Genomic DNA, 19,626 nt, shown 5'->3' with positions numbered 1-19,626 from the left:
ATTAGCCCGAGTTTGAGCTCACGCCGGAATTGCGATCAGGTTCTTAGCGGCAGCGCTTCGTCATTTTCATTCAGGAACGGATTTTCGCGAATGGGGGGGTGCAAGATAGATATTACTCAAGAACACAGTCTTGTTGCTAATCACGCTAAATGACTTAATTGCAATTGGGCACAATTAGAAATGCTTTCCATAAAGCTATTTGCAATTCTTCTTTCTGCCAGAGTTGCCCTATTGGTCGCGAGAATATATTGTTTGTTTTTTCACAATGGGCGCCACGATAGCGTAATCCCAGGTGGCAGGGAGTGACTGACTGATTTGAATTGAAAAAATAACAACTGTGCCACTGTGTCTGGCGCAGGCTTGCGTGTTAGCTGCTATGCTAAGTGAAACAAACTTAGCAATATAATAAAAAACAAAAACGCTGATACTGACAATGTTGCATTGTTGGGAGTAACATGAAATAGCTGAAAGCATTGAAATCAATATGACAACAACTTCAAAGCATAATTACGATTTCAAATGTGTATGTATTAATCGAAATGTTTTAACAACAAGAAGGAAAACATCAACTGAATAGTACCAAAAATTACTGCTTTAAAACTCATTTGATTTGGTATTTCATAAATTATTGGATTTGTACTGTAGGTTGGTCATCAAGAGGGAGGGAGGGAGAAGATACAAAAGCCATTTTTAGGGGTTGTTCAACAGTCATTTGGTACCCTAAAAAATATTTGGGGATAAGTTTTACAACTACAGTTCCCTTTTGTTTCAGGACTCAAAATTTTGATGTTTCGGTATTTTGTGCATACGTTGTTGGCCTTACACGGGATGTCGCATGACAAAACCGAAAAGCAGGTTTGTGGGCCCGCGTGGGCATTTGACAGGGCTTTAGCGCCCCCTGCAGATTTCCAACAAAGAGTTGATTCAGGTTGTCGTGGAAGCATTGGTGGTCCAGTGGTAGCATTCTCGCCTGCCACGCGGCAGGTCAATGCAAATGATGTTTTGTTGCAGCCACGGGCTCCATCTCTGACCTGAACCGGAAGGAAGTGCTTTGACCTGCTAATTTGGTGGACGCTGATGACGTTTCCCGCCTCACTTTTTTTATAATTTTTTTTTATCATTTGCAGGTCGGCAAGTGGAGTCCGTCCGGAGGTCTCAACATCACAGAAGTGCCCAAGCGAAAAGGGATGAACATCACCGATTCGCTGGCCAACCGCTCACTCGTCATCACCACCATCCTCGTAAGTCGCGCTTTTGAGAAGCATTTTCTATTCTTTACTGGTCAATAATACTCTCGGAAGCGCACGAACGCCATGGATACGTTTGCAATTTATCCATCCAGCATGAAGTTAAAGGGGAGCCTATCAGACTCTTGCTCCTCCCCTCACTACTATTTGAAAATGGCACTCAAAGCGGGCGTTGCCTAGAGGACCATTGGGCTTGTGAGGGGGGAGGGGGGTTGGGCGTGGTCTGGCTGTGATTGACAGCAGTAGTGACAAACTACGACCCACATCATTTCTATACTACGACAAGCTATGCGAAATAAATCAACTAAATGCTATGCTAATGAATCACGAACCTGAAAATGGCTATAAAGATGTTCGCAAACGTTACTATTCCAACTCCGACTGGCTACAAGGGCGTGCACGCGTGTACTGAGGCGCTTGGCAGAGTGACGACGTCAAAAATTTCGGAAATGTCATCAGGATTGCCAAAACAGAGGACAGAAAGCCAAATTCACATGCAGTGTAGTGTTTAACTTGAAGATGGAAGCCCACAGACTTTTTTTTTTTTTTTTTTGCCACAAATTCAAGATGTCAACAAAGATGCACTAAAATGTCCAAATAAAGACCAGGGCATGTCAACAGCATTAGTGGACACCAGTTTATACAGTTTATGAGCTAAATTAAGTTCATTTGGGGGTGAATGCCCCTATAAGTGTGCACATGTTGCAAAAATGTTCTTTGTGCACATTTTGTACATTCTCACATAGTATTTCACTCCATTTTTCAAGCCAATAAGTCATAAATGTTCATTAGCTTAGCGAGCTAACAAATATCTTGAAAACTGAACCAATAGATTCACGTATTATTAATTGTGACACATATCTACTGTCATCGCAGAACCAACACAGCTTAAGCATCCAATTGACAATTAGGATTTATTAATTGTTAGCAATAGACTGTAATGTTAGAGGAGATACTGCTAGCCTTGTTAGCCTTTTTAAAAAAAAAAGATTTATATTTTTAGCTAAAAATCAACATTTGTGGATGCTATTTAAACTTAATGAACCATGTGGCAAAAATGATACCAGATTGTCTTGTTGAAAAGAATGATTCGAAACTACGATAGCGACTTCAAGCAAAATAAGTCATTTAAGTTGTTAATGTTTGACCATGACAAGCAGAGAGAGTCAGTGGGTCTCCATGAACTCTTTTTAAGAATCCATAATAACATGTTCTTGCGGAAAAGAACAGGACGATCCTTCCCCCGGCTTGACGGTGCATCTTCATTTGCTCATCTTTTGTTGTGCTTTTGCAACACATAAATGGATGTTCAGGCCGAAACGGAGCTAACGGGGAAGTGCTGACACAGATGTTCCCAGTGGCCCTCTTTAGGACGCTACTTAGCATGTTAAACACTGTCATTATGCCCGCCCCAACGCTGTAATTAGAACAAGCGACAGGGTCAAGGCGCAATGGAATTAGCACCAGCATCAGCTGCCATGCACAGAGCAAATGTCTTTGAAATGGATCAAAGTTGGTTTATCATGAAGCTCATGCGTCTACCAACAAGTCAGGACTTCAAGGTCGTAAAATACTCGACTTTCCATTTGCCAAAAGCTTTAATATCAATCTTTGCCTCTTTGCATAATGACACACTAAAAGGTTTCACGTTTTACGATGGAATGTTTTCTTTTTTTCAAGATGTTAGGCTGCACAGAAAGAAACAAAAAACTGAAATTGAGAAAAATATAATCCGTCACAAGTATAATTATTCTTTTCCCAGAAAAAAAAAAAATGTTGTGAGAATGGAACTCAAAATGGTACGAGTACTACGAGAATTCATCACAATATGTCACACACACATAGAAAGACCTAAATCTTAATTTACAAGAATATTTTACTTTTACTTTAATCGTTTTTATTTTTATTTTTTTACAAAAGAAGTATTGGTAGATGGAAAATGAGCAAAATTACGAAAAAAAATATGGGGAAGAATGTTCTTCAAGCGTCAAAGTTTGTTTTTTTAAGAATGTTTATACGTCAAGACAAAAGTTATGTTATCAAAATGAAAAAAGTTCTGATATTCCAAAACTCTATTACGAGAATAATTCATAATATTTACAAGAAAAGATGACACACACACACACACACAAAAAAGTCCTCAACTGATAAGAATAAAGTCGTCATTTTAACGAGCATGAGAAACAGGCACTATTTTCTTTTTGTTTTTTCAAAAAAGAAATGATAAGCAGCACTCAAATGAAAAAAAAAGTACAAAATGAGCAAAATTAGGAGGAAAAACCGAACGGGTCACAGTTGGTTTATTGTACGATGAAGCTGATGTGTTGCCACCCCCCAACCCCCCAGTTTCCCAAAAAGTGCATTTTCAATACTTCCAACAAGTCATTAGTTCAAGGTTATAAAACAATTTACTTTCAATTTAGGGAGGAAAATCTTCGACTTTAATATCAATCTCCCCATCTTTGCATAATGACATCGCCGCAAACCGGCGCCGCTGATGCGTGAACGAGACGTCTGACAGCTTTATAGCGATAACTTTGCGGAGGAGATGAAGCAACTTAATGCGTTTTCTCCCCTTACATTAATTGTTTGCACTCCATTGCCTGTAATGTCTCCGCACGGGCCCGCCTGCCTCCTCTCGGCCATGCGGCGGCGAGACGGCGACTGCTACAAACACTTTGATTGGAGTCCAAACCGTGGGGGAATAACAAGAATTGGAAGGCCCCGAAACAGATGGTAATGACTTCCCTCAACATGCAAAAACTTTTTTGATCAACTTAATTGGACAGCTTGAGCGAAGTTTCCGGCGAAAAGCGCTGCCGCCCCTTCTTTAAGAGCAGTGTCATCAAGTTTGTATTCAGAACTTGTTTTAGAGCAAGGCCCTAATTGCAATGCCCAAGCTGCTCAAGACTTTGATGGCTATCAACAAAAACAAAACGTGGGCATTTTTCTGCTTTAATAAGTAAAAAGAAAACAGCACTCTATAATATTGTACTTTACAAAAACGGAGCAGAATAGAATGTGAAGGATCAAACATGATTTCATGCTGCAATCCAATTGAGTAAGCTGCTGCTTTGGCCACGGGGAGGCAGTGCTGTATAATAGTCATGCAGATGTAAACAAAGAAGAATAGACTACTATTCACTCAGTTGCTGTGCTATTAGTCGTTTCTTGGAGAGGATGAAGAAGCTATGCCTGCGCGTATTGTGAAATTATCCGTCCATTTGCGTTCAAATGTCTGCCGCTTAATGGCTTGGAAAACCACCATGCTAACTGCATGTCAGTGGCATGTTCCATTTACGGAAGCATGAAGCTTTGTGATTGAGTACACGACGTGTAGGTCATTCTCTTGGTTTGACGTTTGGTTTGACAGTAAGCTTTCGCTCTTTTTGGGTGAAATGTTCACCGTGTGGCAAACTGCTGCTTGTTGGGGAGTGCGTTCGAATGAGTTCACTGCCACCAAGGGAGTGGTGGCCATCTGGAATTTCGGGAATATCCCAAACGGCCGGTCCTTCTCTAATTAGGAGCCGAATGGCAAAATACACACTTGGTGTTTGACCCATGCATTGACCGAAGCATTTCGACGGTTGGTTCGGTTCGAATTAGAATTTCAAAAGTCCTCTTCATCGCGACGTTCGTATTTGGACGTCGTAAGACAAAGCTGACAGCTAACAAATGATCAACAGTATGCAGGTAATTGGACACTGAGGTGTGACACAGTTTTGATCAATATCCAGTTAAATAAATTAGTGTTTTTCCGGTGTTTAGTCAGAAAATGGTTTACACCATGATTATGCACATTTTTGGATGCCAACATATGAAATGTTCGCATCTTTAGGGTCCTATAATGCTGGCAACACGCAAACAAATGGCCAAACTATTAAAAAAAAAAAAAAAGTTTAGTTTGACAGATGACCATTTTCGAAGTTTTATCGGAAAGTCTAAGCTATCGTTTTCAAAGACCTGCTTATAATGTTAGCATTTTCTAGTTCCAAGAATGCTAAACGCGAGGCTAAATGCCACTTTTTTCTTACATATTTCATAAAACACACAAGCGTTTTGTGTTTAGTCGGAAACTGTAATGTGTGCTTTTTAAAAACTTGCACTTTGAGACTCGCTCGCTCAGTCAGTCAGTCAGTCGCTCACGAATGCCAATATATTGCCAGTGTCGTGCAAACAAATGGCAAAAACCACGTTGTTTTTTTTCAAGTGGTCTAGTGAAAACAGAGGGTCACCGTCACCTCCACGATGACTCATTTGTCCCCTGAGCTCAGTCTGTAAATGATTGAGTCACTTTATCTACTATACACTGTCCCAATTGAAGACAATAGACTCCACAATAGGTTTATTTGCAACCCCACCCACCTCATGCATTCGAAATAAAATGAATTCCGTCCTGTCCTGTCCTGTCCTGTCCCTCGCCTCGGAAACAGTCGATCAAGGTCCCGTCGTAGGCGTGTCGCATTTAATTGCTGCATTCCGTTCCTAATCAAGCCCTTCTTTCGTAGCCCGATTTATGAGCAGCCAGGCGGGATATTACAGGCTAGTAAAAAGTGGCGGCTACCTGACCATAAAATGAACTAGCCATATACGCTAAGGCCTAGCGGTGTGACACAAGGCTTTGTTCGAAGTAAAAATGAAGAACACCGGCCGCGGCTTTGCCATTCAAACCGCTTGTATTCACATGAACTTCTTCTTTGGCTCATCCATCACCATCAAAAAGGCCTTTAGCCTTTTTCGACAAAGTAATAGGCCACTCCACTCTGCTGTCGCTACCTGTTAAATGCAACAGCGACTCGCGCTTCGATCCTTTTGCATCAATTAGGCAAATGTGCAGGACTGAATTGTAAAGGGCAAGCTCGCCAATCGCCACGGCTTTTTTGGGGGGGTTTTGTTTTTCCTCTGATGTGCCGGGGCCCCGCGCAGGAGGAGCCATACGTCATGCTTAAGAAGTCTGACAAGGCGCTCGTCGGGAACGACCGCTTCGAAGGCTTCTGCGTGGATTTGCTCAAGGAGCTGGCCACCGTGCTGGGCTTCGCGTACGAGATCCGCCTGGTCCCCGACGGCAAGTACGGCTCCCAGGACGACAAGGGCCAGTGGAACGGCATGATCCGGGAACTCATCGAACATGTAAGTCCATGTTATCCCTCAACTTTTCCACAAAACACAGTTCTGCCGATGAGCACAACACTACGGTCAGACCGGCCCTGAGATGTCATTTTTATTTCAATATATTTTGAAGCTCTATGTATATAATAGGGTTAAAATGGGGTGGCGGGGGAGTCAAATTGAAAGATAAATAAATAAACATCCGACCGCGGATGCTGAGAAACCTTGGATTTGTAAACGACGGCGGCGCAGAACGTCCCCGGAGTGAAAAGAATCCTTTGCTGTAAGATCTTATTTTGTAGATCCGATCAACGATGTCATTGATTGATCTGCAATTATCAGCCATCACAGATTTTGCATGAAATGCCCAAAAATCTGCCCATCCAATCCAGCCGATCCGTCCTGTGTCAAAGCCAGTACATAACAGCAAATTCTATTCGTGTGAGGTGTGTTGTTTTTCACCGCTTGGGTTTGCCACCCTCGCGTTATACATGACTGTAAAAACTGTGCCTATCTGTCACTGAATGCGTGTGACTGTAAAAAGCGAAATAGCGGGGACTTCTGTATATTAGTGGTAGACTGCTCTTAAAAAATGCCACAACCAATGCTTCGCGTGTTTATTTGGTCATTTGATATGGGGGGGAAAAAAACGCATGTCTCCTGCCTCAGAATGCCGATCCAAACGAACATTGTTCAACCTTGGTAATATTCTTGCTGTTGTGCATCCGTCCATGCTGTTATGTTAAATTACTGCCTGCTAGTTTCACCGCCAATTGTCAATAAAAAAAAAAACACTTGTGTCTTGGGCACAAGGCAAAAAGATATTTTTAATGGATTAAATAAAAACACAATGAAAATGTTTTTTGCAAACATTTGAGCTGCAACTTGTCTTGTCAAAAGTGGATTTTTTTTGGGAAACCATTGCGTTCCACTTTCTGCGCAAACGCTGGGCTACAATGTAGGGCTGTGACCGTGCGTGCATTCAAACATATTTTTTAAAAGGTTTACATGTATTCTAAAACACGCAAGTGTGTTTAAATGAATTTACATTGTACATTTACACCTATTGCGGGAGGATCTGGAAACATTGCATGATAAATGAGCATTCATTGAAACATGCTTTTCACTGGACACATGTCAAACGGTATTTGTCTTTTTTTTGGGGGGCCATCATTTCCAATTGACCAAAAAGACAAGACGTTTCGCTTTTATCCGCACTGTAGATGCAATTCAGAATGAGGAGCAAACAGCTTGTGAAACGCGTTTGCTCCAAATCAGCAGCGGTCAGCACTCGCAGCAGCCTGCCGGTGTCAAACTGCAAAAGGCGTCCGCCGCCTCCGCAAAAAGAAGAGAGAGGAAAAAGCCTCCCATCCACAGTGATGGCGGCAATTCTTTGCTGGCATTTCCTAAGTGTCCCCATCAATGTTGCCTTTTTTGCTCAGCAGCCCCGCCGGGTCAGTGCTGTACTCAGCTGAAAACGTGTAATAGCTTCAATGGCATTTAGTGGTGTGGCAGGAGTCAATGGCTGAAAGCTTGGAGGAAAGGTGGGCAACCGCTGCAGCACTTTTCCTCAGTGTCAGATTTTCTTTTTTTTTTTTTTTTTTGCTACACTCCCACGTTGACAACAACAACCTTGAGGATTCCAAAATGGATTACGAAAATGCCCGTAAATGCTGGCAAGGAATGAAGGAGTGTGACCTCATCGTTTGACGGCACACACGGGCTTTGTGTTTGAACGGCCATTTTTTGACGCGGTCCCGTTGACTTGGTGGGATGTATTCCGGCCAGCTTGAAGCGCAACTATTTTCACAGTGATGCGGTGTATGCATGAGAAATGCCGACTAGTGAGCGTCAATCCCCGGATGATGCTTAGTTCTTCGTTGAACGTCACCTCGCCTAAGTTGGCACATGATGTCACCTTGGCACAGTATGTTTTTAATTTTTTTTTTTTTTTTATGCCTATGAAAGTGACTGCTACTATGTACCAATCCACTCGGTAGTTGGTTTGTGTATAACACTGTTGGCGCATCCAACAACACAGCAGCTCTAATTCGTTTTTGGCGTTCACACGATATCGGTTCCGTGTAGTCTCATTTTCTGAGACATGGTTGCGATGTTCTAATGTCCCTTTAAGCAACCACTAGTTGGACACAAGCAGCGGAGCAACATTGACAGATAATATAAGAATAGGCACGTAGCGTCAACAAAGCACGACTAATATCACGCGGCTTACTGAGGAGCGGCGACAGGCTCCATGTTCAGTAAATGCTCACGACTTTATCGTGCTGCCCACAGGTGGCCGAGGCGCGCGTCCCACAAAGATCGGCACGATGTCCATCTCCAGGAATGTCCGGGCAAATTCCTGTACTCGACCCTCCACCAAATAGAATCTCCTTGCTGGAATGTGGCCAGATAAGACCCGCGAAGAGTTTGCAGGTGATCGGTGCCACCACTTCAATTCAAATGATCGGCGCCGAGGGCCTACAACCGAGCAACTTAATGCAGATAAAACCGAGCCGAGGTGCTAAGCTCATTCATCCTTCCTGTCGGATTGCGCGCCTCGCGCTCATAAATCAGTTTCAAAATTACACGGCACCGTTCGACTGACATCTTTTGAAGGGAGCAAGACTCTTAGAGCAGACGTACCGGGAAGGCCTTATTGCCAACAGGAGCTGATCAACAGTTGACATATGCACATAAGCCGTGTCAAGGCTAACAAAATTTGAGCGTAGCCACAAAACCGACGGGGGAGACAAAGGGCAATTGTTCGGAAGATGCTAAACGCTGCAGCGGGTCTAGTTCAACGTCAGCCGGTCACAATGGCCCGTGACTTTCATCGAACGCTAATAGCGCGCTGAGCACTTTGTTTGTCTCCGGCGTGGTAATGAGTCAAAGTCTCCAAAGACACCCCGGGAGTCGTTCAGTGAAGAGAGACTTGAAGCCCGAATGATGAGCTTCAGTAGGACCTGGAAACCACTTTTTCAACATCCTTAACTGGAATAAGCAATCCGGTGGTTGAAATAAACCTCAATGCCTTTCAAACGAGTTGCACTACCACGTAGTTTGACAGCTATTTTCCCTTATTTGCGCTTCATAGGACAGTGTACTTCTTTTCATCTTGTATCCATTTCATTGGTTTCCTATGTAAAATGTCTTTTGTAAATAAATGTCTCCATACCGCAATGCACTTGCATTATATCACAAACCCAAAGATAATGACATCATATATCATTTTGTTACCTTCCTAAAATAATGGCCTGAGCCATCCTTCAGTTTTTTTCAGAAACACCAAAAATAGAAGCAAATACCGGTTGTATTATATGCATTGATCGTTTCATTTCAGGGGGAGAATCGCATGATCTGTTTGATAGGTATCCATACGGTATATATATTTGTCAAAATATGACTGAACTAAAAAAATGCTATGACTTCAGAGCGGTTTGACTTTGGAGGTGAAGAATTTGTCCTAAAAGCACACATTGGTGAGCTTTGCTGGGCATTTTTCACGCTTTGCTCACGAGGTCGCGTCGTTGCCGCCGGCCTTGCGATGTGTGGCTTTGATGCTCATCGGAGGCGGCGGCAAGACGAGCTGACCCGCAGCCGGAGGGCCGCGGGTTCAAGCGCCGCACTGGCAAACGCGACTGTCCGGCCAAGCCAAAGCTGCCCGTCACTAAATTACTGCCGCACCTCGACTCTGACACTCATTACACTCCGCCGTTAGCCCCGTGCGGCGCGTGGCCCTGTCGTCATGTAGAAACTAATGTCACGCTTTGGCATTCTTGCGCCAGTAAGACTGGCTCGTCACATCAATTAAATGTTAAGTGTACAGCCGGCGGATCAAAAATGCGCGAATCACTGTAAGTCCTCGACGATGGGAGGGAGGCGGGCGGGCGGGCGGGCTGCCGGGCGGGCATGGCGGGCAGGCGGGCAGGCGGGCAGGCGGGCAGGCAGGCAGGCAGGCAGGCAGGGAGGGGGGGAGGAATGAGCTCCGTGGGGACAGCGCCGCTAAGATGGCCATCTGCAATCCCAGATAACGCCAAGCCATGTGGCACGCGGCGGGACAGCATCAGGTTATTTGGCTCGCGCCGCATTGAAGCGGTGAGCCCAACGAGGACGTGCATGCGCGTGCATTAGTCCAGTCTGGAATCGCAAAACTGCAATTTGGCAGATGGACCCTGACGCGATGTACAAATGTGAATAGTTTAAGAGAGCCAGCAGAAGCTCTGCGGGACCGCACTGCCCTGCCGCCTTTCAACCTCCTTTGATGCCACTGTGTCGCCATGACGATGGCCGTGGGCGCAAACAGGCCACAGGACAGCGCGCACACATAAAAAAAAAAAGCACAAGCCGGGTGCATACACTTTTTAAGGTCAGGCGCTTTTCCAGTTTTTCTGTAGTTGTATAAGGTAAAGTCCATACACATGAGCCTTGTCTACAGTAAATTGAAGACCTACAAGTCATTTTTACTTACATACACAATACTTGCATTCATTAAAGGGGACATACAGTACAGGATACGATGAAAAACGGACTTTTGAATGGTTTGTTGAAAAAGGGCTGCAGCTCGAGTTGCATTGGGATTGAACAGCACGTTTGTTGTATGATGTGTAAGCACGTTGCACCGGCCTTGGAAGCACACAAAATATGGCATGAAAACAATTCCAGAGGAGGAAGTGACGTGGTCCCAGCTGGAAAACCAGATCGATCTTTGTTTTCCGTCGCAGCCGCCAAGACCGTCTCTCCTCGCTCGCCGTACTCTGAGCGCAGGCGCCCGAGAGCGCAATAGACAACAACGGTCGAGCGCTCATTCGTCTCTGGTTATTTGCATTTCCAAATCCATATTTGACAGCCATTGTTATTAGTTATTATTGGATGATATTATTACTTTTGATGCCATTACACAATATGAAAGAATTTCACGCAGCATTTTTGGCATGTTTTTTAAGCACCCTGCTTAAAGCTTTTCAAGCACCACGCATGCCACAAAGCCCCACGCAGTGGCTACACCTGTGACGTCTTTGTGTTGCAGAGGGCCGACCTGGCGGTGGCTCCCCTCACCGTCACCTACATGCGCGAGAAAGTGGTGGACTTCAGCAAGCCCTTCATGAACATGGGCATCAGCATCCTGTACCGCAAGCCCAACGCCACCAACAACGGCTTCTTCTCCTTCCTCAACCCCATGACGCCCGACATTTGGATCTACATCCTGCTGGCCTACCTGGGCGTCAGCTGCGTCCTTTTTGTCATTGCCAGGCAAGTGAGAAAGCGCCATCCCCCGCAGCTGCCTTTCCACCTCTCAGTCCTTCAAAACATCTCCATGAGGTCTTTGGCCCGACAAAGCCATTTACTCTGTTATCACCGCAGGCTGTGAAATCGAGTACATTGGCCGGCCTCGCATGCTGCGCTAGCCGCAGCGCGCGCTTCGGCGCCGGAGGCGCTTATACGCGCACGGCCCAGCGGTGGTCAGAGGAGCAGAGGAAAAAAGGGTTGGAAAGCATCCTTAGAATTGGCAGCTTGCGGGGGAAAAAAAAGGTTAAGGACTCAAGCTGGATGATTAAACACACCACCTGTTGATGAAATGATCTCAATGACGACTGTTTCTAGCCATCGTCGGCTATCGACTTTTCTGATTGGCTGAGCCTAATCTCACTTGTAAATGTGATTTGTTTTTTTCTGCGTTTCCTGCTGCTTTTCATGCAAAGTGAGGCAAAGAAAAAAGAAGAAAAAAAAGAAGCAGGCCATGTGATGAGGACGCTCAAGTGCAAACAGCTGCAGTCCCCAGCCGCTCTTTTTGTCGGGAATCGTGGAGGGGGCTTAAAGCCAACGCGGCAAAAGAAAAAAAAAGAAGGACAATCGCAAATTGTGACATCAGGTGGCTGGCCTAGATAGCTAAAAGGTTGGCAAAGTGCATCGTGGGAACTAATAAGAGGCTACGAGTGCACTTACACGATTTCTTTATTCAATCTAAGGGGGATTCATAGAATGAGAGACAACACAAAACGGATCCTCAGCTGAGAAGCGATTAGCATCTGGATCACAAACTGTTTGGTGGGAAGCGAAAAAAAACAACAAAGCATTGACACTCAACAATACGGCTAATGGTCATAGTGCTTGTTGTCATCGTAACCGTGACAACCAAAGCAGTTACTTCGAGTGTGTGCGAAATTCCTCGAATCTTTTCGTCTAGTAGTAGGTTTTAGCCTTCGTGTGAACACAAAGTGCACCAAATGTTCCTAATTGTAGTACCTAGTCATGGTTTAGGCATTCGGCAAACACTTCTCCGCGCCCAACCATATCCCCAACAGACACTGAAAATTGATGTACTTGAAAAATGGATCTGGGTCCAGATGATTTTATTTTGCGCAACCACCTGAAGAATTCATTTTTTTTCCATTGTATGCGAATAGCCTACTATACCCAAACAGAACATGCATTTCGCTCAGATTTGGGATGTGACTGATGATGAGGAAAAAAAATGAGGAAAAAAATTCTTCTTCTTCTTCTTCTTCTTCTTCTTCAAAACAAATGCACTAACATTCAATGTGTTCTTCAAAAAAAAAAAAGATGGGGAAAATGAAAATAACATTTAAAAATATTCAAAAAACAAAACGAGAAAAATAATCTGGAGGTGTGCAAAGGCCAATTTTGGTTTTGTGCTCTTTTATTTCAGGTCTTGGTCGCACTTTTCACCACCCAAATGTTGCTGGCAACTTATCAATTACAATCTGACTGCTCCTTTAACAGAAAATGTTGCCTTCGCATATGCACTCACTGGCTCGTTAAATGACCATCAGCGTCTGTGCGATGAAACAGTTTGCTGCCGTATTCGACTGCGGGGCACGTCATTAGATTGACACGCAGCTACTGTATCATGCGGATAACAGACTTTTTCACTCAGCTCCCCAAATGAGAAGTGACGTGTCAACTTGAGCTTTTGCCGCATTCTTCTTCATCCCGTCAAGCATTCTAGTTATTATTTATCATAAGGACAAAGGGGGCATTCGCTACACTTTCAGTCGACATCGAGCGATTCTTCATATTTATCCAAATAACTTTCAAAAGGGTAAAAAAAACAAAACAAAAAAACAAGCGTTACATTGAGGATGTTTTATCTCAGCAGCTGTCGCGGAGAATGAGTCATGCAATCAAAAAAAGAAAAAGATGAGCAAAATGTATTTATGTGTAAATTTGCTCTTCAAATGTGACCATTTTACACCCTTATCAAAAACTGTAACAAAACAACTTCTGTTGCATGACATTGACACAGTCCATTCTTTATTCCTAATCTAATACAAGACTGTTGTGAATGTATTGTATCTTCATGAAGGTGGTGTTTTGATGATGATTTTTCTTATTGTTATCATTATTATTTATTCTTAGTAGTGGTAGTAGTAGTCGGAGGAGTAGATGTACAATTAATCAAACAAGTTTAATAGGCATTTATATTACATGTATGACATTGTTAATACTCTGAAATAACATTATTGGAGCTCAGATTCACATCCAAATCTGTGTTTGCCATTCGTTTAGCCTTTAATCAGTGACTCCTTAATCAACCTAATCAAAAAGCAATTTGATCATAATGGTAAAGGGGCTGCACTTCTCTTCATGCAGGCTTTATCTTCACCATATGTTGCCCAAAGCCTCATATTCACTTTTTTGAAAACATATGGGAGCGTCAGCCTACGGAAACCTTTTCCTGCTTAGTTTAAAATAGCTGACTTGAACCTCCGGGTTCCTTTGCCGCACGCTGGCCAACGGCAGAACCCAGGGTCTTCCTTTTGGACCCATTTTAACTCCACCCACTTGCGTCGTAGCAGCTGCTAGCTAGCGCGAAGCTAACCTGGGTGTGCTCGTCTCCGGTCCCTGCTCAGACGGCGGCGTCGGAGGCCAACAGCGAGTAAACAAGCGCGTTGGGACACTGCTCAACAGTTGAATGTCATGCTCATTTCTACGCGGTGCACCCCCTGCACAGATACTGTCGCAATCTTCCCAAGTTCTGTGCTTTCCTCTGGTCTGGGGAGGCCCGTGAAGGGCAACAGGACAGAGGACGTCGGAGGGCGGGGGAGAGGGAAGGTAGGAATGAAGGCAAGTTATCGCATTGTCGTTTTGACCCGTTCTGACTCCGATCGGAAAATTCTGATTTGGCATTCCTTTTTAACGGCCGCTTCACTTCTCTCATCGAGTCACCGTTTGTCGTATTTATCAAGGAGGAGGAGGAGCCAAGCACAGGAGGCAAAAATGGAGTGCAATATTAAGTATTCAATTCAAGGAAAACAAAAAGGCAAACAAGGCACTGGAAGAACAAAACTGCTGGAGTCCAAAAACAACAAGGATCGAAGAACCAAACAAACGCTGGGAAAAAGGACTCGGACTTGACACTGGCAGCAGCGACAGACAAATGACCATTGACAAATCACAACGAACCGACCAGGACTGAAAGAAAGCGGGGAACTAAATACAGACATGTTGACGAGACAACCAGGAACGCCGGCACAAGACACAGAGGGGAGGAGGGAGCCGATCGGCTAACGCCGGGGACCCGGATGACAAGCACAGGTGGACTCAATAACCTAACCGGGGACACACAAAGGAACGCAAGGAGGAACAGGAAACTCAAGTCAAACAGCAAACTCCAAAGACAGACCATGACAACCACTGATTGGTGTACAATGTACAGCCCTAAGTAATTTACTTGTAATGTTTAAAGATTGATAATACTTGTACTACGAGTCGCATATACTAATTTCTTACGAAGTTGTAATCTTTAGCAAGTCCACAGGAAACTACAATAATAATCATTGTTCAATTAATATCAAATCAGAGAGTTTTGGTCTTTGCAGAATCAGAGAGATCTTGCATTGTATGAATCAGAATGGAGTGCAGGTGTGCCTAATGTTGTGACTCGCAAGTACTGAAATGTTTTTTAAGTCGAGCGCCTTCCAAAAGTGGTGTGCTGTGAGTTTGCGAACGCAGCCACCTTTCCTACTTTGACAGACTGCCTGTCGCGACAGATTCGTTACTCTTGTGTTGAAACGCGACATGACTGAAGTACAAAACAGCTCACGTTGTCACAGAACAGAACCGAGGAGGAGTGAGGTTGTGAAAAAAGTGGAAACTTGTGCTTTCTGTGTGACTCCAATCGGTGATATCATTTTATTCTTATTTTTGTTCAAATCCCGCCTTTCCAACTGCAGGTTCAGCCCGTACGAATGGTACGACGCCCACCCCTGCAACCCGGGATCAGACGTGGTGGAGAACAACTTCACGCTGCTGAACAGCTTCTGGTTCGGAGTGGGCTCCTTGATGCAACAAGGTACGGCATCGCGCACGGCGTGGCGCCCTTGGCTGTCGAAAAACAATCCCATCACGGCACGCCGCCGTCCTCCACTCTGCTATCTTCCGCTTTCTGCCTCTTTAACTGACAACTGCCGCTGGATTTTTTTTTTCTCCCCCGCCCCATTCTGTGATTGTTTTTCGGCGAGATGTTCACCCGTCAGGAAGCAGCGGCGTGGTGTTCTGTCTTACATGACATAGCAGGGTGCTTGTCACCCACCTGCTGTTTAAAAACAAACCGAAAAAAAAAGAAAAAAACCAGAAGGAAGTAGGAAGCTCGTCAAGCACTGTCAGCCGAGCCTAGCTAGTTTTGGAGCGTTTATTTCCCGTCGCTGACCCTGAGAGAGCGTCCTGAGAGTGCCGGGGACCAGAAAAAAGGGGACGTCGAGGGACACGTTTGACAAATAACGGCTGTCAGCCAAGCTGCAACTGGCAGATGTGATGGATTCAGAGAGGCTTGATTTCACTTCCAGTGATCCGCTGTAGAATGTTGGGATGTCTCAGTTGGAGTTAAAATGTTTGACAATGTAATGGAGATGGGTGCTAATGCAGGAGTGAGCAATTCTGGTCCTGGAGGGCTGCTATCCTGGATGTTTCATATGCCTCCCTGCTCCGACACAGCCGGTTCAAATGATCAGCAAGCTCTGCAGAAGCTGGATAGCCATCCTGATCATTTGAATCAGGTGTTTTGGAGCAGGCAGACATTTAAAACATCCAAGGGTTGCCCACCTCTGTGCTAACGTTGACTGCAAGTCTGTGGCCATTTCTCAATATGAAGAACGCAGAGCACGGTCTCATGAAGTCGTCAAGCACGGTTTTCCTGAGAGCCTACGTGAGAACCGACGGCTGCAACGGCGGAGTACTGGGTAACTCTACCCCCGACTCTGACGTATTCCTGTGCCAGCAGCACAAAATACATCTTGTTGCCACAAGTTGCCACAAATGAGCCGTTTTGCCACCAGGCAGGTCAACTCTTGGTTGGTATGCAGGACGCTCCTTCCTCCTGCTGGCAACAACAACAACAAGAACAGCAACCCTATTGTGTGACCACTCCTCGGGAACACACCCACCAGAGATGTAAATAGGGAGACCCCGCACAAACTGAAGGAGCCTTTCAGATTAAAATGTGAAGCATCTTCGGCAAACAAAAAGAGCCTTTCGGATTCAATTGCAAAATCACCTAGAGCAGGGGGGGCCAAATCTGGTCCTTGAGAGCGGCTATTGTTTTAGACGTTTCTTTCCTCCAACACACCTGATTCAAACGATCAAGTACGTTATCAGGCTTCTGCAGAGCTTGCTGACGAGTCTCCATACATTTCTTGTGTCACGCACAAAGTGACCGATGTGACGTTGGATGTCTTCCACGCTTAAAAAGTCCTTTGGTTTTGCTGAGTCATTTATTTTCAATGGTAATCTTGTAGGATGAGTTTGAAAGGATTAGGGATCATTGTGTAACAATGGTCATCGTTTGTGGTGTACCTACGGTTTCAACTTTTAGTTGAGGCAATTCTAAACACTCTATGGGGGGCTCAGTCCCTAGTACTATTACTGGATATACTTTTTGTGACATTTTTGGTTTGTGATTTGTCGTGAAACCTTTCAGATTCACAATATTTGCAGAGGCACAATACAGGGCAAGAGACTATAAACTTTACTGCTATAAAGTATTTCAATGACTGGAGTGGAGTGAGCCAAAAGAATTGAAGTTAAGGTAACCAAATGGAGGGTTTGTGAAATCAATCTCAAACGGACAAAAAACAGCCAAGGAATGTTTAAACTCAGCGGAACGAGACAAATCAAGGAGCCTTTAGTCAGACTCGGCAGTGGCACTTTTCCCTGTCGGCGCAGTAAATGCATTCTGCTATTCATTAGGCATGTCTGGTCGGCGGTGGTGAAATGGCAGTGAGGTTCTGCCAATTTGCTGGCGCGGGCACCAGGAGGGCTTCGAACGCACTGCCGAGGAGAATCGCCGCCAAATGAGCTAGTTAAACGCCAGTATTACTAAACTAAGCATGCCTGAACTCACCACTGTGATTTGCAGTATAGGCGCCATGCTTTTCGATACGATGAGTCTCAAACTGATACCAAAGTTGTGATGGATGAACACTTCCATGTGGCAATAGCTCCGATAGCACCACTAGCAAACAAACCCTCTGATGTCATTTGACCACGGCAAAGCAAGGAAGAATAATTCATTTAGCCTTAGTTGAAATCTGTTAAGTGTCTGTCAAAAAGAAGCATAAGTTAAATTTCAATGGGTAATTTGACTCCCAAAAGTATGACCATGAAATGGCACCTATAGTGCTAAGATAATTTGGATTTGTACTAATTTAAAAAACAAGTAGTTCTGCCGGTATTGACTGCAAAATGTAGTTTGTTGATGTCTCATAAACAAGCTTCTTCTCTTCACTGTGATCGTCTGCCAACCTCGGTGACAGCAGCTGAGACGGAAGCCAGCCATTTCTTTGACGCGTTTAAAATGCAAATGACTGTGTTTAAGTGGAGGGAGAAGTTTAAAAAAAAAGAAAAGAAAACTAGCAGCCTGTCTGTGGGAGTGAGGTGTCACAGACAAACACAAAGAAGACGACGAGGTGCAAAAGCAACAAAGCGCTCGAAATGTGGCCGGCGCTCGACAACAAACATATGTGTGATCATTTCCTGCTACCTTGACTCCGTGATGGAAAATGCATTTCAAGTTATGCTTGTTTTGCTTGTTACTGAAGCCAAATTCTTTGAAATGAAAGAATTAGGATTCACAAAAGTAATGAAGAACAGCTAACAACAAGGACAAAGACTGTGCCAAAAAGCTAGGTTCCCACCATTAAACTGCGGTTAGCTTTGTTTTTCATCATTAGCATTCTAAGTCCACAGATGGCGGAAAAGTTGCCGCCTTCTTGGTTTCTTTCAACAGGCGTTAACCCAGCAACAAGACTTGGGTGGAACAACAACGACCCTGATGGAAAGTAGTAGCGCTTCAACATTAGATATGTAGGTTTGACGTTTCTTACATTGTACGCTCAATGCCAAGCTTTTCATATGTTCCCTTTTCTCCAACAAATGTAGCTTTGTATGTGGGAAGAACTTTTCACTCTCTTTCTGATAAAATCCACACCAATGACTGAGTTAATATGAGAAAATTAGCCGTTTCCTAGAATAAACAGCGAGGACCTTTCTTTTAATAGCTTTAGCTATGTTAGCTTCATTTTCTCTCTGACAGATTTCTCTTTAGACATAGTGGCTAGCAATCGTTTAAAGCCAACCCAGCCTAGATTCAAAACTAGACCAAGCCATTTAGACATGGTGGCTAAAGATCTACCCAAGACAATCCCTGCTACTTAATATGATAAAAGCGGAAAATGATCCTAGCTCAGGAGAGAAGTTATGAGCTTCTCTTTTATTTGCAAAGCATGCTCGTACCATGTGCGCGCATATATAGGTTTATGTTGCCCCTTTTTCTCCTGAATGTAGCACCGGGCATAATGACAATCCACGAGTTACTAAACTAACATCGGAAAATTTGCCTAGCTAACACAATTAAGTATTTCTTTAAAATAAAGCCTGGTCATAAATTATTTGCCCAGGTTTTCATACGTTAGCTTGTTTTTCTGTCCAACATATTTAGTTATGTTCACAATCTTTCAAGACAATCCAGACTAGTTACTAAGATGCTAATACCAGAAAATACGCCCCTTAGCATAAACAATGGGCACCGCTCTTTTATTAACTTGCAGGCTTTAGGTGTCATAGCTTGTGTTTGACAAATTTTCCTTCTATACCTGTGAGTGCAGCAGTCATAGCATATATTGCGCGGACTGAAACATCAACAGAACAAACATATTGGCATTTTTATAACCCTGCCAGCACATGACTGATCTACTTTTTGCATTTATTCGAGAGTTCCACTGCGCCTCTACACACACTGTATACCCCCCAG

The 19,626-nt window shown here is 44.2% G+C and overlaps 1 protein-coding gene and 1 long non-coding RNA gene across 2 annotated transcripts in view; one reads left to right on the top strand and one right to left on the bottom strand.

Annotated features, from left to right (window-relative positions):
- Nucleotides 1–19,626, bottom strand: part of LOC147142846 (uncharacterized) — a 167,188-nt gene that overhangs the window by 77,329 nt on the left and 70,233 nt on the right. The window lies entirely within an intron of this gene.
- Nucleotides 1–19,626, top strand: part of grik3 (glutamate ionotropic receptor kainate type subunit 3) — an 88,510-nt gene that overhangs the window by 59,369 nt on the left and 9,515 nt on the right. The window contains exons 9-12 of the mRNA XM_086037669.1: nucleotides 1,128–1,241; nucleotides 6,174–6,377; nucleotides 11,386–11,609; nucleotides 15,554–15,672. Of these exons, the coding sequence (XP_085893795.1) occupies nucleotides 1,128–1,241; nucleotides 6,174–6,377; nucleotides 11,386–11,609; nucleotides 15,554–15,672 (661 nt within the window). The remainder of the gene's footprint in view (nucleotides 1–1,127; nucleotides 1,242–6,173; nucleotides 6,378–11,385; nucleotides 11,610–15,553; nucleotides 15,673–19,626) is intronic.

Source organism: Filicampus tigris, chromosome 8 (genome assembly GCF_054856515.1).
Source record: "Filicampus tigris isolate MCC_2025a chromosome 8, RoL_Ftig_1.0, whole genome shotgun sequence".
NCBI classification, from domain to species: Eukaryota; Metazoa; Chordata; class Actinopteri; order Syngnathiformes; family Syngnathidae; genus Filicampus; species Filicampus tigris.
Note: the sequence above shows the minus strand (reverse complement) of the source record. Positions and strands in the feature narration are given on the sequence as shown.